General features: G+C 48.0%; 1 protein-coding gene across 1 annotated transcript in view; it reads right to left on the bottom strand.

Annotated features, from left to right (window-relative positions):
- ALDH7A1 (aldehyde dehydrogenase 7 family member A1) overlaps positions 1 to 18,062 on the bottom strand; it is a 441,053-nt gene that overhangs the window by 385,988 nt on the left and 37,003 nt on the right. Inside the window, exon 2 of the mRNA XM_069625599.1 lies at positions 4,946 to 4,999. Coding sequence (XP_069481700.1) covers positions 4,946 to 4,999 — 54 coding nt within the window. The remainder of the gene's footprint in view (positions 1 to 4,945; positions 5,000 to 18,062) is intronic.

An 18,062-nucleotide genomic window follows, 5' to 3' on the forward strand; every position in this document is an offset into this window, starting at 1 on the left:
CAGGATCATGGCTCGGGCTGTGGGGCCGAACCCAAATGCTTCCAGGGTACATTCCAGATAGGACCAATCGACTCTGTCAAAGGCTTTGGTTGCGTCCAGGGCCATTAAGGCAAGGCCTTGGGAGTCGCGGTGGGCGATGTTCACTAGGTTCAGAGTCCGCCGGATGTTGTCCCCTGCTGCTCGGTGAAGAATGAAGCCTGTTTGGTCGGGGTGGATTATTTCCGGGAGGATAAGTGCCAGGCGGTTGGCCAAAATCTTCGAGTACAAGTTGGCGTCGATATTCAGTAAGGCGATGGGTCTGTATGACGCCGGATCTCTCGGGTCTTTCCCCGGCTTAGGAAGGAGGACCGTCACCGACTCTTGCATTGTGGGGGTTACAGATCCCGAGACCTGGAAAGAGTTGAAAAGGGCCACCATGTGGGGGATAAGCTGGAGCTTAAATATCTTATAGAACCTCGGGGAGAATCCGTCTGCGATTTGAGGGCCTTGATGGCTCCATCGACTTCTTCATCTGTTATTGGGGCTTCCAACTGCTCTCGTGTGGAGTCCGGGAGACGCGTCAGGGCTGCGTTCCGCAGGTATGCCTCCTGCTTTGACCGATCTCGGGGGGGGTGCTGTCATGACCTGGGTTAAGTGGTCCGAAGCTAGTTGTAGTTTCGTCTGTTCGGAGTGATGTATCACCCCCTGTGGGTCCCGGAGCCCTATAATTGTGTTGGTCCGTCTTGTTTTGGCTAGCTTGGCCACCAGCAACTTGTTGGCCTTGTTGCTTTTGGCATAGTAAAATTGTTTGGTCTTCGCCAGAAGTTGCGCAGTGTGTTCTGCATAGTGGGCCTCCAGTTTCTTCCTGGCCGAGCGAAGCGCTCTCTGTGTCTTGGGAGACCAGCCACTCTTTTTCTGGGCTTCCTCAGCGGCTCGCAAGTCCTCCTCCAGGGATAGACGGACTTGTTTCCGGTTTCGATGGTAAGCTACGCCTTGGGCTATCAAGGATCCCCTAACTACAGCTTTCATTGTATCCCAGTTATTGGCTAGGGAGGTGTCTGCGGCTGGGTTCTCCTCAAAGAAGTTCTTGATGGTGGTGGTTATATTGTCTCTGATTGACATATCATTGAGGATTGGGTCATAGAGCGCCCATCTGCGTGTCGCCTGGGCATGAGTGTTCTGAATGCTTAGTTCCATTATTATCGGAGCATGGTCCGATAGAATTTGCTGGCCTATCGACACCTCATTAGCGAGGGCGAGAGTTTGGGGGGAAGATAGAAGGAGGTCGATTCTGGAATAAGTTCGGTGAACGCCCGAGAAGAAAGAGTAGTCTTTCTCGGTGGGGTGAAGCACCCGCCATGTATCCACCACCTCCAGGGTTCTGAAGAGCCGCAGCAGACTGAGGGCCTGACCGAACTCGCCAAGAGCAGGGGGGTTGGATTTGTCCTTAGTGGGGTCTGGAACCCCATTGAAGTCCCCTCCGATTATTGTCTGGCCATCCGCAAAGCTTGAGAGGGAGGAGCCCAGGGAATCATAGAAAGTTGCCTGTCCCGAGTTGGGTGCATATGCCGATACCAAGGTGTAGAGGTCCCCCAGCAGGAGGCACTTGATGGCCACGAAGCGGCCCTCCGGGCACATCATGGAGTCCAAGATCTGGGGGCGCAGGTCTTTCCGAAACATAATTGCTGTGCCCCCCTTTTTGGAGTTCCCTGAGGCGAAGAACTGGCGTGGATACATGCTAGATCGGAACCGGCCAAAGTCTGCCAGGAGGAGATGAGTCTCTTGAAGGAACACCACACCGGCCTCCTCATCTTGTAGCTTCTGGAGAATCGATTTGCGCTTGGGGGGAGAGTGGAGTCCGTTAACATTCCAGGAAAGGCATCTCAGCGTCTGGTGATCCGGGATCGGGGAGCCAGAGGTTCCTTGCTTGGGGGATGGAGGGGGACTCCAGGTTGTCCATTAGCTGCCATCGTGAAGAGGGTGTAGAGGTGATCTGTACCGCACTTGCAGTTTTAACAGAGGCCCCCAACGGGAGGCCAACTTTTTAACTAGCGGGGTGGGAAACATTGTGGGTGTAACCCCACCCCAGGCCAACAGGGCCAATTGTGTCTGGCAAAGTAACGTTTGCATCCAAGGGCTCTAGGATGAAGCGGACCTTGGAGGGGGGCATAGGCCGTGAAGGAAGCCCGCCGCGCCGGGCGAACGTAGGACTGTGTTGGGCCGGAGTTACTGTTTCTGAATTTAGCTGAAAGGGCGTTGGGTGTCCGGGACGCCGGAGGAGCGGAGGACATCTAGGGCCGCTCGAACTCGGGTTATCTTCTTCTGTTTCGGGAGGCCTTGGACCATGGAGGACGCCCGGGTTGGGGAGGGAGGGCTGACGTAGGGCTCCCCGAGGCTCCCAAGTCTGGGGCGGTAGTTCCCTCCGGGGAGGAGGACGTCTGCATGATTTTAGCGGCATCTTCTAAATGGGATATTCTCCGGAGGGAGCCATTATAAGAAAATTGCAGTGCTGTGGGGAAGAGCCATCTGTATTTGACTTTACGCTCTTGGAGGAAGAGGGTTAAAGGTCGGAGAGCCCTTCTTTTCTGAAGGGTTGAGAGGGAGAGATCCTGATAAATTTGAAGAGGGTGACCTTGAAAGGAGAGATCATCTCCGGACCGACTGATAGCGGAGATAGCTTCTTTTGTGGAGAAATAGTCAACTCTCGTTATGACATCCGGGGACTGGTCGGAGTCTACTCCCCGACGCGGACGCAGTCTGTGAGTCCGATCCAGCAGCAGTTGGGATTTATCTAGTTGTGGGAGGAGGATTTGGAAGAGGTCTCCTATGTAGCCTGCAAGATTTTGGTCGGGGACTGAGGACGGAACTCCCCGGATTCGGAGGTTATTCCGACGAGCTCTGTTTTCCAGGTCCTCTTGTTTGTATTCGAGGATTTCGCACCTGTCTTGGAGGGCTCTTACTGTTTGCTGAATATCTCCCATGGCAGCTGTTTGGTCTTGGGAGCGGTCCTCGATCTCACTCAGTCTTTGCTCCACTTCGGTCACCCTGTGGTCCGTTTGTTCCAATTTGGAGGTGAGTTCCGACATGCAGGACCGAAACTCGGCTTTGATGTCTGCCATAAACGCCAGTAGATCACCTCTGGTAGCTGGGGTGTCACCCTCCTCCTGGGAGATCATTGGGGTGGGAGTAACTGAGTCCGGTTTCTTTCCCCTGTCAGGAGCGGTGAGCATGGTAGCAATGTCCACGTTTTTAATGGCTTTCGACTGTCTCGACATGTTGGCGAATCGTGGGTGGGGAGATGGTTTGAAGGGCTCACCCTGTGGATGAGCGTCAAGGCTCTTGATTGAGGAAAGGGAATGCTGGTTCCAAGCTTGGCCGGTGCACAGTGGCTTCAGATAAGGGGGTGAGCTCTCCAAGTCTTGGTGGTGGGCAAATGTGTGGGGCGTAGGTTCCGGTGGGCAGATAGATTGATGTGCGCCCACTTGGGGCTAGGCCAGAGAGAGCAGAGCGGGTGATGCAATGGGCCGGGGCGCCCCAGGAGGTAAGCGGTCGGGTCGCTTCTGAGGCCAGAGGGGGCTACCCCTCCGGAGTCAGGGGTAGCCCGGGATGGAAATGCGGCCAGGCCCGGGGGTTAGCCCAGGCGCTTCGGGGGGCGTCTGAGAGGGCCCCGGGCCGGGGCTCCAGGCGGGCAGCGTTGATCAGGCTCTTCTCGGGGCTTGCAGCTGTGGGTCACTCAACGTGGCCCGGCTTAAACCGCTCCTCCTCCGTGGGCCCAGGCTTGGATCCCCTGGTGGGGCTGGTAGTGGGAGGGGACCTCCAGGTCTCGGGCCTGGGCGGAGGCCCCAGATGATGGTATGGGCCGGGGCGCCCCAGGAGTGCGGCGTATGGGGTCCGGATCTCCGGGTCCTGGGCAGCGAGGGGCGGAGACAGGAGCCTGCCGGAGGGCGGAGGAGGGGGGGCGGTGATGGCACGGCCCCCACCCCAGGCGCTGTGGCAGGTCCGGAGGGCCTCTCCTGTGTGGCCTCGAAGGGGTGGGAGGCCAGCCCCCCACCCGGGTCCTCACCCCCAGCAGCCCCTACCTGATGGGCACCGTCCGTGCCGTCCCTCGTCAAGCAGTCGCGTGCAGGTTTGGGCTGGTAGTGCGGGAAGCCTCGGGGAGACCACCGGAGGAGAAGTCCGGGGGACTGGTGTCGCTCCGCCGCGCCCCGGGCGCTCGAGGAGCTGAGCCACGTCTGGATGCGGCTTCAGGAAGCTCTCCCCGCCCTCCTGGGCCGAGAGACGAGCACGGCCGCCATCTTGGGGAGTCGTCGCTGAGGACGGCTCGGGGAACCGGAGCGGATAACTTCGTCCCCGTCGGGCGTCATGGTCCCCGCTTCAGCCTGCATGGGCCCCAGGTCCTCCGATGTCCTTGGGATCAGCTGGGCTCCGGTATCGAGGTGTGGAGCCGCATTAGGGGCCCAGAAGCGGCGGGCTTCGCACGGCGGGCCTCAGGGGAGCAGCCACATCGATGGCGCTCCAAGCCACGCCCCCCAGGGGGAGCTTTTAAGTCATATCTTTTATCCCTGCAGCAGACTAGTCCATTTGTAACAAACAAATACACGATATAACACAGTTTAAGAATGTCATATCATACATTTGTATTCCGTGGCAGCGTCGCTCACTGAGGGAGAGGGAACACAGCACATTTCTTGATTATCCGCATTATAGTGCACGCAGGTGTCCCTTCCCCACTCATAACTAGATGCTCATTAACAGCTTTTCAACACCCTCGGCATAACATGAAAGGGGGTTTACATGTTACAGAGACTGCCGTTGTTGGGAAATTGGCCCAGCATTTAGTTCAGAAGAAGCATAAAAGCGCAGCTTGGTTAAAATTAGAACAGTGAAAACAGTTTCCCCAAAATGAGCCGAGAGACTGAAGAGAAAAATGAATTGTGTATGCAGGCCAAGGAATAAGAATGCTCACCTGTCGGACTTTTGCTATGGGCTCGTTGTTAGCCGGACAGTAGGAGGTCAAAACCTAAATTAAAAAGAAACAAGATCAGATTTTTTAAAACGTATGCATACTAAGAGTGAATCTACAAAATGACAATCACCAAGACTATTTATTGCCTGACTTTAAAGAAAGAAGAGGAACGGAAGTTACAGAAAACGCGTAGGGATGTTATAAATCAGGAAACATGCGTTAGAAAATGCATTCATCAATACGTAGAATGGGTATGCAGTCTTTGCATCGAAAGTTTTTCCGTGGAGGGATAGATAGTCCAACGATTGTTTCCATCGAAAACATATCAATCGAATGCTTATTTATGGAGTGCTACCAAGGCAGATATTTCAGTTATTTTCCAAATGATGCTTTTTACCCAAAATAACGCAACTCAAAACAAGTACCAGCTCCTCCCAACGCACGTCACCTAAGATATAATTTCCAATAAAAATTAGTGCACGTGAAAAATTCTTTAAAAAAAATACATCAGAACATTTTTCTTCCTCTCCACCAACTCCCAAGGGACTTTTTGCTTCTATAAATGCCTGAGGTCCAGAGGATAAAAAGCACTTCAGTTAGAAGCGAGCACAGCAGTCCAGAGACCTTGCTCTCCCAGTCCTACACTGATGTTATGGTCAGTCCAATGCAATGGACTCCAATCAGAAACATACATAGGTAACACAAGGGTGGCTCGGACTGCGCAAATCCTCTACCAACAGTGGCGTCACCAGGAATCAAATTTAGTAGTACAGAGGGGGCCACAGACAGAAGGGGGGCCACCTATAAAAGGGCAATGTGTGACGTCAGAAGCACTCCAGCAGAGAACCTTTTCTGCACACCAACTACCACCCCACTGCACCTGCCCTCCCATAGGAATGTAGGCACTAAACTATTAAGTCACTAATGCCCCATCATTAGCGGTTTCATTCGCTACATTCTGATTGGAGGGGCTCCTCTTGGCTGCAGAGGGAACTTAACAGCTCTTCATTGTTGTGTCGCAGCATGGATTGTGGCACCGTGTGTGTGCTGTGCAGGCAGACAGTACTAGAGAGAACACAGAAAGTAGCCAGGCTGGGGGGGAGGGGGGCACAAGGGGGAGCCCAGGATTTCAGGAGGGCACCGGGCCCCCCAGACCCTCCCCCTAGCGACGCCACTGTCTACCAATGCATAAATCATAGCCCCTTAAATCACCCATACACTTATTAGAGTGAACACTGGGCAGCATGGCAAGATCTTATCCGGCCCCACGAGCATAACCGCAGGAGTGATTTATCCATTAGCTTTATGTCCTTGCTCTTTATCCTGCTGATAGTTTTGATCGATCATTGGTGCGGTTGGATACCAAGGCTCAGCCTCATTACCCCAATTTCTCTAAGTAGAGGTACGGTTTTCATTGCTTCTTGATCTGCGTTGCCTTGCAACAGCAGTTGGTTTCATCAGGTCTGCGCTGTGATGGGCCACGAGTAGTCTTTATGTAGCGTGCATGCGCAGTGTTAAAGAAGAGATGGGCACCCATACTGAAGGTCAGAACATTAAACATTACAGACCCTTGTCGGTGCCTAGATGCGTAGATCCCGCTACACCACATTGGTGGCGAGACTGTGGGGATCCCTCATGTGGACAGAATACAAAGCATCATGCTGGGACTGCGGCAGGTAAAGCGGGGAGTGCACCATGCGATGTGTGCACCAGCGGGATTAGGCTTCAAAGCCACTAGTTAGGAAGCTAGTAAATAAAATTAATTGTGTGGCGCAGAGAAAAATAAACAAGCATTGGCAAAGTCAACAGTTGGACTTGTGTAGGTATGGGATAGGCATTTGCTAGGCACTGATATCATGTTACTACCTGGCCATAACATTAGAGCAGCTGGAAAATAGTGTGATTATCTGGACATGTGAATCCAGTGCCTGGCAAATGCCCATCTAATAACTATACATAAGCCCCAATACTTAGTTATTAATAGGATAACAGTGCAAGGAACAGATAATAACCAAGTGACTGAAGGTGCACTTGGTTAGAACATTTCTTTTTTTGCTTGTAACGCCAGTAGCCATTAAGTCACAGCAGACTGCTTAGAAAAAACCCTGGCACTCTAAAGCTTGATGTTACTGCTTAATAGAGGGAGCTCAAAGAGACCCCAGGAGGATGTGTTTTGGGCGGGGAGGGGCAAGTATTGGGTCAGAACGGCCATAGGAATTAGCATACCAAGGGCAGTCAATGAGTAGTGTGATGAATCTGGCGATGTCATCACTGCTCCCATTGGGAGAACTTCCCCATAGGAAGCCAGGGTAAGGCAGACGCTTCCTGATCCGAAACCTGGGGGCAGATATTTGAGGGAGGATCACAGGGAAAAGACCCTCATGGAAGTAAGGGTGTATCGCCAGATGACACATGGTATTTACCTTACCCAGTTGATGAAAACGCCAAAACTCCACTCCCATCCCCTCTAGGTTTTGATGTTCTACTGCGATCTTCTGCAGATTATCCTTATTCCCCATTGACAAGCCAAAGTACCACGACAGAGAAGAGGGATCAAAGATGATGGACCGAAGAAAGATTACCTGCGAAAAACATTAGTGCTCTCCAGTTGTAACAAATGGGATCAGCGCCAGGACATTTAAACTCAAAAAGGACCCGATGAAATTGAGGGAGACTGATTTCTCAGCAGCAACAGAGAAGACACGGAGCCGCAGAGAGGGTCTGGGAGATGGCGTGAGAGCCAGGGCTGTACAAGCTTGTTCGCTGTGCCAAGATAAGGTCAAGGGGGAGGAAGGGTGCCTCCTGTTAGGGGAGTTTTCCCAAAGTCCTACTTGAAGGTAAGGCTTTAGTAACCTATCCCAGTGGTTTGTAGATCCCCAACTCTTAGTAACAGTCTACTAACTCAAGACCTTGGTAGAGTGACAGAGCAGTCAGGCTTATTTTAAGAGTATGATGTGAGTTGTAGGTAAGTACATTTAACCCGTTAAATAAAGCACATCAAATAAACACTTACACATAAATGTACATTAAAATATATTTACACAAGAGTCACCGTTAAATACTTAGCACTATAAACCATCACACAGATGACTTTTCAATACTTTCAAATAGTCACTTCTTAGTTGGTAGTTGCTGAACGCATACAATTGTGATAGGAGTGATTGTGAGAGTTATATCGGTAATTACGCGCACCACAAAATAATACAGTAATTGTATTTAGTCTCCATACATAAGATAGTGATTTTTGGGAAAGAAAACAAACTGTTAGTGTTATCCTAGGAGAACTTCAGGTTCTAGAGGCAGTCGCAGCACAGCAAGTCTAATGCAACTCTAGCTAAAAGGCAGTTTGTATTAGTTTAAAGTCTTGCAAAGCAGACAAAATCAAACTTTTCTGTGGATACTTTCTAGTCTCTAGGAAGGAAGATACAAGAAGGTTTATCAACTTTGGAGTCCCGGTTAAAGGACTCGCTAAAGGAAAACAAGCAGCGGTTTGAGTTGGATTGGAGGTAACAGGGGGTTGTCCTTGACCCCGCTACATGTGCTCCAATGCTCTGGCGCGACTTTCTGGAATCAGGTAAACAATAACCTTTTCCCCACAGTACCTTTGGTTAGAAGAAAATATTCATGCTGAATGTTCCGCAATGTTGCAGCTCTGGACCAGACCTCCGGAATCCTTGGTCTGATGACTGAAGGCAGGACAATAAACGGGATCTCTCAGCCAAAAGGGAAGGAAGAGTCCTCTTCAGAGCACCTCTGTCACACAGAAAACGGGGTCAGGGCAGAAGTAGTCGCTTCAAGGTGTTGCAAAGGGTCTGCAGGCAGCTCTGGTCTTCTTCTTTGGTTACTTCAGCTTCCAGTGATCGACTTGATTTTCAATCCAAGAGTGTCGCCTTTTTTACAGCTCCAGCACACACTCCTCTGCAATCTCGCTCATCAATTCTCTCTCATGCGCAAACACAAACATACACACAAACACACCCCCCCCTTCCACCCTCCCCCAAGAGGAAGGGCTAACCAAGAGCAACCATGCTAGTGATGTCGAAAATAGAAGGGAGGCCACAAGTTGGTACTTGGGCGCCCATATTGTGCACTTACCAAGGCCATGGACATAACCTGAGGCATATACATTCCACAATAGTTGGTAGAAAACGTCCACTGCCACCAGCCATAACTAGGAGATTGTCTATGTGGCTAAAAAGTCACAGGAGCAGAGAAGAGGGGGTGGTGCGTGTTGTAAGGAAGGCATGGTATCAACAGTAAGACAGACATGTGACAACAGTTCAAGGGAGTTTATTGAACTTCAAAAGGTTTGAAAAACGCCCATCTAATCCTAAATCTACAGATGGGAGAAACCTACGCCCATCAAATAATAATAACAACAACGCAGTCCTCGTAGTGTCTTGTCAAAATAAAAGGGCCTATACTAATACACCTATTGCCAATCCCGAAGGGTATGGGGAGGCTGGGGCTTGTTTCATATTGCTTTCTAATTTGCTCCATGATCGGCTGTTGCCGAATGGCCTGGTATATACCTGTTGTTCAGGATGTTCTGTACCCACAGTATGTTTAAAATAAATGTTTTTAAAAAAATATGTATTATTAATAATAATGTGGCAAATAATGTTACGAGAAAGAAAGAGTGTTCACAAAATGATATGTCAGGATGTTTAGGCCGATAGCCTTACTTCCACACGTTTTCAGCACGGGACAAGGTGGTACACTCAAGCTTAGCATTGTCTCTGGTGTCTCTGGCACCATACAGTTCAATCATTAGCATCAGGGACTTCCGTGCCCAAGTCTCTTTGCCTTCTAAAGTCTCTTCATTCAGAGGGACGGATAATACGGGCTTTCCCTTCTCAGATTATGACAAGTACTCAAGTTCTTAAGCGATTCGCTATTCACCTCGGATCCCCCTCAGCCGGGCTCAGATCCTTTCACCACAATACTATAGCGACATTGAAAAACCAGAGAAATCTTGAATAAGGCAAGAACCCTTTCTGACAGAAACTTTAATGGTTTTCTTTTTTGCACTAAGAACTTATGTTTGGAATTTTAGAAAGAAGCTGCATGCGTTCAGCTAAAAAGTCATCCCTATGTTCACATTATATTGAGTGTAGTGTGCAAGGGTCAGCTTAGGATTTTGGACACCGGATAGAGAATTCTTGATTTGGGCATTCTGACACAGACGTTCCTTAGTTTTGTTGAGGTAAGGAAACCCCTCCTAGAGTTAGGGATGGGTAGGAACTCCCCAAACCCCTCTTATTTTATTAATAAAAGTCTTTAACCAAAAAAAAAAGCTATAACTGTGTTCAAGTCTTATTCTTGATCCATTAAAGTGGTGTGAAAAAACCAGAAAGTGTCTCACCCACTAGTCCCCAGGGATCCGTCATCCAGGTTACCAGGACAAGGCCATCGCTTTTGGATCCAGCTCCTGGGGGTGGACCAGTGTGGGAGGATCACCTGGATGAGGGGTCTTCAGGGAGTGGGACACCGGAGAGACGTGGTATCCACTTCCCTGTAACACCTTTACCCCACCCTAGAAAGTAGGATATTTAGGATCTAACCCCCCCCCCCTTTTACAACAGGAACACTTTCACACGGACAGCCAGCAATGAGAGAAAATAGACGCAAGACCCGAGGCGTATACCCGACGTGTCCCAATACAATGGTCAGGCCGGGCCAGGCAATTACTGACCATCATACACACCTTGCTTTCATTACGATTCCCCACACGGATAAAATGCGGTAAACGAGAACACACTGAGCGAGGCAAAGCATACGAGGAAACAGCAGTTCCAAGATGTCAGTTTAACAAGAGACGAAAGACCGCAAAACAGAAGGGGATCGCAAGGAGGGAAGTTCCCTTGACCTTTTCGACAAGGAACCATTACTTTCCTGAAACCTCGAGAATCGAAATCATAAGACCAGGAAACCAGGCTGAAGAATCATGCATTGTGTGTCGGAGGTACCCAGGGACCTCCCGCGTCAATAATCAAGGTGGGGAGAAGTGCCAGCCCCTGTTGTATTGTCCTTGGCTCCAAGAACAAAGCATCGTCAGTGAAATCAACACAGCCAGTGATTTGGGGAGACCGTTACCAAACTGGTCTGTGTTGAAGCCAAGGTTGCAAGCAGCAACATTGTTTGTTCCAGCCCTCGCCATACATAGTTAAAACGCATGTGATAAAAGAGGCAAGTAAAGTTGAACTGCTGAACTTTTGAAGCAAGATACAGTACCCATAACAGAGTGGTCAGGCACCACGTAGGTGCTCAGTAAAAGTCTATGTAAGGTATCCAGCTGGTAATTGGCAAATTGAAAGTGAGAAAAAGCATATCAAGAAGAGAGCACGTAATTGTGAATCAAAGTGGTCCTGCAACGGGTTGAGCAAAATCTTGCGCACAGTCGAATGTCTTCGATTTCTGAAGTAAAGAAAGCTTGGAAAAGTGAAGAAAGTTGGTTCGAGCCCGTCGTAGGGAGATCAATTGAAAGCTTTGTGTTAAAGTGGGATTGAGGGGCACCCGGGGTGAATAAAAAAAATAAATAATAAAAACACCCAATAAGTTGTATGTGAAATCCAGAGAAGAAAGGAACTTCAATGTTTTTATGTTGCATCGGGCTCTCCGAAATAAGAGATTTTGGATGGCAAAGAGAATTTGGCACAGAAGGCACTGATGTTAAGGTTTTGAACTGCATCCTCGTGCTAGAGAAGCCAACGAGTGTGCTAAGCTCGAGTTTGCTGCCTTGTCCCGTGCTGAAAACGAGGGGAAGGGAAGCGAACTGCTTGAATATTCTGACATATTTTTTGAACACTTGTCGTTTGCATAACATTGTTTTCCACAATATTTGTATTTAGAAGTAAGGATTGGCAATAGGTTTATTAGGATAGGCCCTTTTATTTTGACAGACTCAACTAGGACTGTGTTATTATTTGATGGTCATAGCATGCTCCCATCTTTAGAATTAGGAAAAGATAGGAGTTTTTCAAACCCAATTTAAGTTCAATAAACACCCTTGAACTGTGATCACTTGTGTCTGTCTTACTGTTCGATACCATGCTTTCCTGACAGTGGATAAAATACTGAACGACCACAAGCTGTGGGTCCCTCCTCGTAGGTTATCTCCAGTCTACCTGTACTCCAATGCAATCGTTTTGGCTTATTGGTGGCAACAGCCCGAACTAAAAAAGGGAAGCAGAAGAGCCAGACAGTACAAAATGGAATTACCTACTGCATTATGTGGGGAGAAAAATTATGTACTATCACCGGACCTACGAGATGTGACTGAAGAGTCGGATTGAAAGGTGCAAACCGCAAGACAGGGAGAAAAAATAAATAATGGATCATATTCACACCATTCAGCATAGTAGTTTTCCTTCCGTGATCAGAGCATGAACTACAGGCTTAGATCATCTATGGGTGCCCCCCCTTAGCAATCTTACACGACACGTGCACAAATCTTACAGGTGGCCACCACAGGCCTAGTTTTAGCGGTTGCATTGTGAAAATATTTTATGAATTAAAGCATACAAACAATTAAAAAGATGGGTGTATATGTGGTAGGGAGAGCAGACAAAGTGTCAGGGTGCAGACCCTGGGACTATGTGTAAAGGGGCCTGCTGTGGGCTTCAGACAGAGACCAACAACAAACACCAAAAGAAAGAAACCCACAAGGAAAGAAATCCAGCCTTACAAGAGGCTTTTATGTCCTTTCTGCAGGAAAAGGAGCCTGTAAACTACCTTTCACAGCAACCGCCGGGCCAAGAACTACAAAACTCCACCCACGTTGGTGGGGCATGTGCGCGCATGCGCGTGAGAGCAAAAGCACGAGGCGTGTGCTCAGACATCCAACCGAAGCAGACTTGTTCTCCGGAGCTCCGAGCAAGGGGAGCAGCACGAGGGGCTACGCCCCAGACAACCTTCCTTCAGGCCCTTCGCCTATCTAAGCTAAGTAGCGCCAGCGCGGGGGTGCCCAAGCAAGCGCAGGGAAGCTGCGTGCAACGCAGCAAGGCAGCACTGAAGAGCTAACACTCAGAGGGCACACAACGCGGCCAGGGGCATACGCAGGGGGCCCCGCACACAATCCCACATCACCCCTGCTCCAGAGAAGCCAAGTTGGCCACACTACAGCGTTCATAGCAGCCACCCAATTCTGCGTGTGGGGCATTTCAGGGCGTTTCATCTCCTAGAGCAGTGCATGTGTTTTGCATACGTAATTAGCCACGCGTACTTCACTGAGAAGCCGCAACCAGCATTGGGCGGCCTACCAGGAAGTCGCAACCAGCCACATGCAGCAGATAACGCACGATTCCCTATGACCACGTGTGGTAGTCAGCACGGGGCACACCTATCACAGAGCCACATGCGGCCATATTTCCGCATGTACAGTGTTAGTCAGTCACGGATGTGTGCAAACTAATACGGAGACAGCAGGAAACGATTGGGTGTGCATGGGGAAGTGTAATTAATGAGCTGCATGAGCATTGCCTTGTGTGTGTGAGGAAACGCACAGTATAATAACTCACGCTCTCTTTGAAGCATTAAACTGCCCCCGACACCGGACCGGAGAGTGCGCAGGCAGGAGGCCGGCACTCACCCCAGAGATAAGTCTCTTTCAGGCTCTTAAGCCTGGTTGTATCATGTGTATTATGTGCATGATCTTCAGACTGAGTGTGTATAATTGTTATTCATCTTGCTTATCCTGTCCCCTTACCTATGCACCCCCCTCTCCTAACCCTCTTTCCGGTTACCCACAGTATCAGTTCCTATCCAACCAACGAGTCCCTAACCCTCTTTCCCCGGCAGGGTCTTCGAGGCCTGTGTAAGCTTTGCCTTGCAGGCACCCAGACCATAGAGCAGGTGGTTGGTTCGTGCCACTCCTGTGCCTGGAGACCGAAGCTGTGACACCAAGAGAGTGGCTGCCTGCGAGATGGATGAATTAGGATTGATTAATGATAAGGATATGCATATGAATAATTGAGGATAGACAAGTAAAAGTATGTATTGTGCTGGGGGGAGAAATTAAGTTTTGAAGATGGGTGAAAGAAAGCTTAAGAGCAGAGAATATAGTGCAAGTATATTGTGATGAATCCCAGGAATTCATCCCTTCTCTCGAAGGGGGAGATGCCCCCTTTATGAAAAGGGAGGGGAGCCTGCTATGCAATACACTTCCTAGGGTACAAGGCAAGCAGGATATCACTGGGGGTGACTCCAGCTCAATCCCCAAAATCCCCAAGCAAGGCTGCCATTACAACCCCCTTTCCTTCAGCGTCCCAAATACTTATGGGAGGTATGGAGACTGAACAATACCATAATGCGTAGAGCAATTTAAAAAGGGTCTGCCTTGGTTCTGATCCTGTTTTAGCAATACCCTTACCTGCAGAACCGGGCCAATGTGGTCTTCTCTCTTGTTCCAGGGAGTGAGGGGAATCCTGCTGATCCCTCACCAAGGCCCTGCCTAAAGGCTCAGCCCTGGTGGCCAGTAAATGGCAGACGCTTCCTGGTTCTAATCCTGGGGGTGGTGTACTGCAGGAGGATCACCTGGGCTGAAACAAGGCCCCATTAAGGATTTCAATCGGGCGACACACACTGGACTAGGACCCTTGCCCTTAGCCTTGGATGTAGCGCGCAATTGGAATGCTTTCTCTTTATTTTCTGCGAATTCAATTTGAGATGGCACACAACCCGTCTCACACCCCCTTTTACAAATACCCCAGGTCACAAAGGACCATGAACCAGGCCAGATGGTGGGAATGACATATTTATTTATTCATTTTAAAATTCAAAGAAAATCACACAATTCTTATGTTGGGCAGCAATCACTCATGGGGGTGATAAATACAATGAAAACCACTGAAATAAACTTGGGTAACCTTCGACAATAACATCCAAAGCACAAATGAATAGGAGCACTTTTTCACTTAAGATAGAAAGCACCCGAGTTAAGGTTTCCCCCTGCAATGTTCCCTCAGCCCACAATTAATCGAATTCTGAGTAGATAGAAAGAAGCAGCAGGTAGTCAGGGATATGAGGCAGCAAACAATCAAAATCCGACCGTGCCTCACAAAATAAGACCCTTTGCAATGGCCTAAAATGACATTTGCATTTTAACAAATAATGATATGTGTGGTTAAATAATGATGATGTACATATGTTTTATCACAGTCTCAGGAATGTATAAACACTAGCAACCACAAGGCAAGGTATCAACAAAAGGCATATAGTTCAAAAGCGAGTGGAAAGTAAGAACACGATGCAGCTGAATCCCACGTTGGAAAGTCGCATGTTTCTCAATTGCAGTTTTAAAGGTCAAAACGTTTTTTTTTTTTTTATGAACGGGTGAAATACTCCAAATCGGAATGTGGTTTTTGGGCTGGGGAATAGATGCACTTCACAGGGACAATATAGAAGTGAAAGGATGGTTATAGCTGAAGAATTGAATGAGATTTGCAAGATAAAAGGAGGTTTGGTTTTGGAAAAATAAAGCCGTTAAAGAAAAAAAAATCGGTTTGGAAAGAAAAGGACAAAGTTTACTTATACTAGATTATCAAGAAGATAGCGCTGCCCATGAAACAGGTTAAGCGACCAGATTAACCCGCTCCATGTCACATTTCTCTTTATGTGAAAATTACTTAATTATTCAAAATATTACTAAGGAGTTACAAAATGGGGTGAATGATAGAACAGCACTAGCACTATGGATCAAGGACAGGATGCACAAAGAATTTTGAGAGTTCAACAAATTACCAAGGCATGGATAGGGTTGCTTGAGAGTGGAACTAAGACAAAGGGTCACGATGGGGTAGGCTATGTTGCTATGGGATGGGGAATACTCACAATCCGCTCTTGAATTTGGGATTAGGAACAGTCAACCGGGTTCTGGACTCCAAGGCTCAGGTCACCAGGTAGGGGCCGACTCTCCTAGCAGAATAATAGCTGGGCCTGCCTGGTCACTGGATATCAAATACAGCTGGATGACGGGGGTACAGCGGGCATGCAGTTATTGGGCAAAAATCCGGTCTGGTCACAGGATGCTCCCCAAAAGGGAGCCACAGCTTTTACCCTTTGTTCTTGGAGTTTTTAGTGTGATTTCTGGGTCTAGGCCTTGCTCACATGCAGCTATGCTTTGGCCTGGCAGAAGGATCTGGCAAGATGAATGTAGAAGATCAGGATACACAGAGCAGAACATTCTGGAGAGTGTGTGTAGAGTTCTTCAACCTCCCTTATTCATAAGGCATGGTGACATCATAGGATTATATGGTGGGGCAGGCTTAGCTGGGCACGCGATTGGTCAGGGGTGATTGTTACCGCCCAACTGTCAACTGGTTGGATTTTTAGGGACATGCCATCAGCTTTATGAGGTGGGCTTTACAATGCAAAGGATCATCCCACAGTTACTTTAGCTAAAATCATTCGTCACATAAATCACACATTTACGCAATTGTGGAATTTTTTACAAATTAGCTAGGCAGATTACATATTTCATGCACAGCATGACAGTCCAACTCTCTAGTTTGTAAGACTGTTTCATCAGTCTAATAATATTTCGTCATTTTCTGTGAAAAATTCTATAACTTTATACATGGGTATAGATGATCATAAGTCATGTGGTATTGAATTTCAAAGTGGCATCATGTACACTTTCCTCAGAATAGCCAATTCTCTCCCATTTCCGTTCCCAATATGGCAGTGAAGGCTCCCAGGTCTTGTTCAAAAACCACAAAAATTACATTTAAACTGTTAACTTTTCACATTCCTGCAAAGTCCTGTTGCAGAGATAAAAGTCTTAAAAGTTTATTAATAAAATAGTATTTTGAGACAAATGGTCAGCATTGTCTCCCACATAAGGGCATAGCTTAGACTGCTCTCGAGTTAGCTTTGAAGCTCCCAGTAAAAGTTGAGAGGACATGTGATTTCCTATTTCACAAGCATGTGTCCCAGAATCTCTATTATAAGAGGCCTCTGCCCAAACAAAAGTCTGATGGGCATGGAATATTTAGTGCTTTTGGTCCAAAGTTTTCAAAAAGGTAGCAATTAGCATGCATGTGTCCCAGATCTATTGTAGCTCCTTCTGTTGCTAGCAACCCCTACCAAGCAGAACCTGTTTGGCTAGTTTCGGAAGGCAGCACGTGTCTTTATTTCTTCAATTTTATTTTATTTGTATTCTGAATCAGAAGCCAGCCTGTTGAATAAAACATCCCATGTATGTGTCCCAGAAAAACACCCTTTACATTACTAGGCAAGGACAGGTTTTTATTCAACATTGTACTTTTAAAAACAGGCATTTGTTTTGTTGCAAAAGCCCATTTTGACACATGGTGAAAGCTGCTGGGATTTCTCTTTTCAAAGGTTTTCTCTTCCATCTGACTTCCCAATATTATTCTGCAGCCCCAGCCAGTTTCTTTTATACAGCAATTTGTTCAAGACATAGTTCCACTGAAATGGACATATGCCCATAAAACTAGGGTTTCTTTGAAGCATTGATTTTTGACATTTTGTAACCAAAAAGACAAACATTTTCCTGTGCAGCTGAAAGTAAAGCTTCAGTTAACTTCCCAGTTCTGGCCGGACACAGCCTGTCATGCAGGTACAATGCTCAATCTGGATATGGATGGGCACGACAGGGCCTCATTGATAAAAGCAATGTGATGTTGAATATATTAAAATAGCGTAAGGGCAGCATCCTTTTCAATGTAAAATATTCCCTTTTCAATGGGAACTTTTTGCAAGCAGCAGAGCAGCGCTGCTTTTCAATTTGCTTCTTTTGGTGAAGACAAGAACACATACTGGCGGCCTTCCTCAGTATGCTCACTGTTCCAGCTGTTTGGCAAGATGGAGCAGCCATCATTTTGTAGCTGCAAAACGCAGTTTTGATGCAGGACAATGGTGCTCCAAGGAGCCAGTGCAGCCATTTTGCTGTTAACTGCTGAAGTGCAGCTTGATCATCGATGGGAATGCTGAGTGGGTCAATGTACCCCCACAGCACCGGGTAGAGAGGATAGTCTGTGAGATGAGGCAATGTATTTTTCCTCAGAGGGATATTCTTGCCACCAGGTCAAAGGATGTTTTGGCTTATTGCCATTTTAATATAGACCAACCTCCTAGCAAGACAGATGGTAAGCCC

This window comes from Ambystoma mexicanum, chromosome 6p (assembly GCF_040938575.1).
Source record: "Ambystoma mexicanum isolate Mex_15411 chromosome 6p, UKY_AmexF1_1, whole genome shotgun sequence".
NCBI classification, from domain to species: Eukaryota; Metazoa; Chordata; class Amphibia; order Caudata; family Ambystomatidae; genus Ambystoma; species Ambystoma mexicanum.